We start from the raw sequence: 2,743 nt of genomic DNA, 5'->3' as shown, positions 1-2,743 counted from the left end.
AATATTGAAAGAGGAAAATCAATGAAATATTTTCATCAAAGTATTTTATATTTTAGGGCATCAAATTTCTTTTAAAAGTGTCTCATAACTTAAGATGAAAGAAGTATAACTTCTCAATTTTACATTTTTTGTAGTTAATAATCATAATAAGTATTGTGGTCTAAAAATTTAAATCACAATAAATAAACAAAGGTTAAAAATTTGAAAAAAAATATAATTACTCTAATTTTATCTTATATTAAGAATAAAAAAAGTTTTCAAACTTTGTTTTATATTAAAGACTGAAGGGACTATGAGGTATTTGACTCTTTCAAGGTATAATTACTAAGATTTTTTAAAAAATATCCTTGATCAGGGATGTAATCAATATTAGTAAATTTTTTAATTGAGAGCCAGCGTATTAAAAAAGAATAAATATAAAAAAGAGTTATTTTAAATATCATTAACTAATTTATTAGGGGCTTAAGTTAAAAGTATCTTATATATAATACTATGGAGCGAGTAACTATTGTTATTAGAATATCATAAATAGTTTCATCATAAAAATAAAAATATGGAAATCTTGCATGACCTATTTTGTAAACTCCAATAACGTATCCCGTTGGAAATAAACTTAGTAACGTCAAGTCCCATATATTGACTTTGAATTCAAATATTCCGGCAAACACGAGACCATGCATGTGCCTCAGCTAAACTAGCATTATAAATATGTTCAATAACTACATTCTTATTAACATAAAATCTCCATAACAAACCTTTCAGAGTAATATACACTCTTTTTTGTTTAACAAATTAAATGGCGAGTAACTCTTTGAAGGTTTCTTTGCTGACTCTTTTCATCTTTGCCCTGATCATGTCTCCGATGGCAACCTTGCCGTGCGATGCAGCAAGGGCGCCGCCGCCGGGAGGACCAGCTCCAACATCATTTCCACATCCGAGTAAATCCTATTGTTTCCCCTTTTTTCCTTGATGATATTTTCTATATCCCTATTAGTAACAATATTTCATTAAATTTCAAGTTTATGATATCTAATATTGAAATATATTTGTTTGAGGTTGTAGCTACAAGTATAATTAATTAAATTAATGTTGTTTTACAGGAATTCCCATTCCCATATGCCCTCGATGTTTGTGTTGTGCTCCTCCTCCAGCTCCAGGCAAATGCTGCCCCTGCTTTTGCCCTTCTCCAGCTGAACCTCCCAGTTATTAAATTCTCACAAAGACAGACATGATTATACATGCTTTATCTAATATAATTGTTATATGCGTTCACTTTATATGTTCGTTTATGGTTGATGTGGTTTTGCTTATTTCTTATGGATAGAATTTAATCGTTCAATGAGTGTCTCTCTACATGTATAATGGTAATAATCAGGTTTGTTTCCGTCACGTATTAAATAAAAGGGGGGGTCTCACATTCTTCTCACTGCAATGTTAACTTGTTGCAAATGTTTGCAACTCAAGTATATTCATATATAGTATGCCTTTATATATGAATGTACAGAGTTGTCTCTGATGAAGCTGATATACTTGTATATGGCAAGGCCAATTTATAGATGTGGATTATGCATTCAAATTAAAATGCCATAAAACATAATGTTGTAATAATTAAGCTTTTGATCGATGTTCTGGTAAAAAAAAAAGATTTTGATGTGTTTTCATATATAGGATGATACTACTAAATTATTTGGCATACAAATCGAAACTTACATTACTGCTAGGCTCAAATATATTAAAAAAATTCAATTTAATCAGATTCACGTGTTTGTGGTAACCGGTGTCAATTGCAATTTAACTATAAATATTATTATTTGATTATTTAACATTATTAAATCACATTATGAGCTAATTATACTTTTCTCCGCATTGTAAATTGCACAGGCTGTTTCGAGATCTTACCTTTCAAGCATAAATTTCTGAGTCCTTTTTATGATTTTATCCCTCGTAATAACCAGAGAGTTGAGAGAATGAATGAGACAATTAGGACCTGTTTGGTTTCTGTTCTTATTTTTTATTTTTAAAAATTGTTTTGTAATACAATTTTCAAAATTTACACTAAAATCTTATATATATATATATATATATATATATGTAGTATCTCAAACTTTGAAATGTTCTAAAACTCTAACTTTATATAGCTGGGAAAATCTTAATCACAAGAACTAATATATTTAAACCATTATGGAAAAGTTACTTTTTCCTAAGTCACTTTTTCCCAATATACGTTAGCTACTTTTTCAAGTTAGATTAGTGAATTTTAAAGTGACGTTATTGAATCTCAATTTAGATGAGTCATTTTTCTTAAACAATTTATTCTTAAGTAAGGTTTCATGTTTTTACAATATATGTTAGCCATTTTTTGAAGTAGGATAAGTGAATTCTCAAGTGATGTTAATAAATCCCAATTTGACAAGTCAGTTTAGTATAAATTTGATAAATCACGTTAGTATTCATATTCTTCACTGAAGTTACTGACTTCTTCAATGATGCTTGTATTTTCATAAGCAGCCTTAGAACATTTTAAAAGTAAGTTTTTTGTTATGATAATGTTTACACTTCAAAGTCTGAAATATTGTAGAAAAATCTATTCCCAAGTGAGGTTCTATATTTTTACTAGTTACAATAGCAATATCTTATGTTACGTTAGTGACTTCAACAGTCTTATGTGATGACAACATTTACACTTGTACATATTTAAACCTGAAATAAATATCAGCATTATATTATACTGATTTCAATATAT

The 2,743-nt window shown here is 28.4% G+C and overlaps 1 protein-coding gene across 1 annotated transcript; it reads left to right on the top strand.

Moving 5' to 3' along the window:
• The first annotated feature begins 756 nt into the window (after positions 1 to 756).
• On the top strand, positions 757 to 1,321 carry LOC129290580 (uncharacterized). Its single transcript, XM_054927384.1, has 2 exons — positions 757 to 938; positions 1,101 to 1,321. Exons 1-2 carry the CDS (start codon positions 797 to 799, stop codon positions 1,208 to 1,210), a joined length of 252 nt encoding a protein of 83 aa, XP_054783359.1. The 5' UTR covers positions 757 to 796; the 3' UTR covers positions 1,211 to 1,321.
• The last annotated feature ends 1,422 nt before the right edge of the window (positions 1,322 to 2,743 follow it).

This window comes from Prosopis cineraria, unplaced genomic scaffold (assembly GCF_029017545.1).
Source record: "Prosopis cineraria cultivar Desert tree isolate PC_DT_omini unplaced genomic scaffold, ASM2901754v1 PC13, whole genome shotgun sequence".
NCBI lineage: Eukaryota > Viridiplantae > Streptophyta > Magnoliopsida > Fabales > Fabaceae > Prosopis > Prosopis cineraria.
Note: the sequence above shows the minus strand (reverse complement) of the source record. Positions and strands in the feature narration are given on the sequence as shown.

Coding starts and splice junctions, on each gene's coding strand:
- LOC129290580 (XM_054927384.1), top strand. CDS start 797: ATGGCGAGTAACTCTTTGAAGGTTTCTTTGCTGACTCTTTTCATCTTT. Junction 939..1,100: donor AACATCATTTCCACATCCGA/GTAAATCCTATT, acceptor GTTGTTTTACAG/GAATTCCCATTCCCATATGC.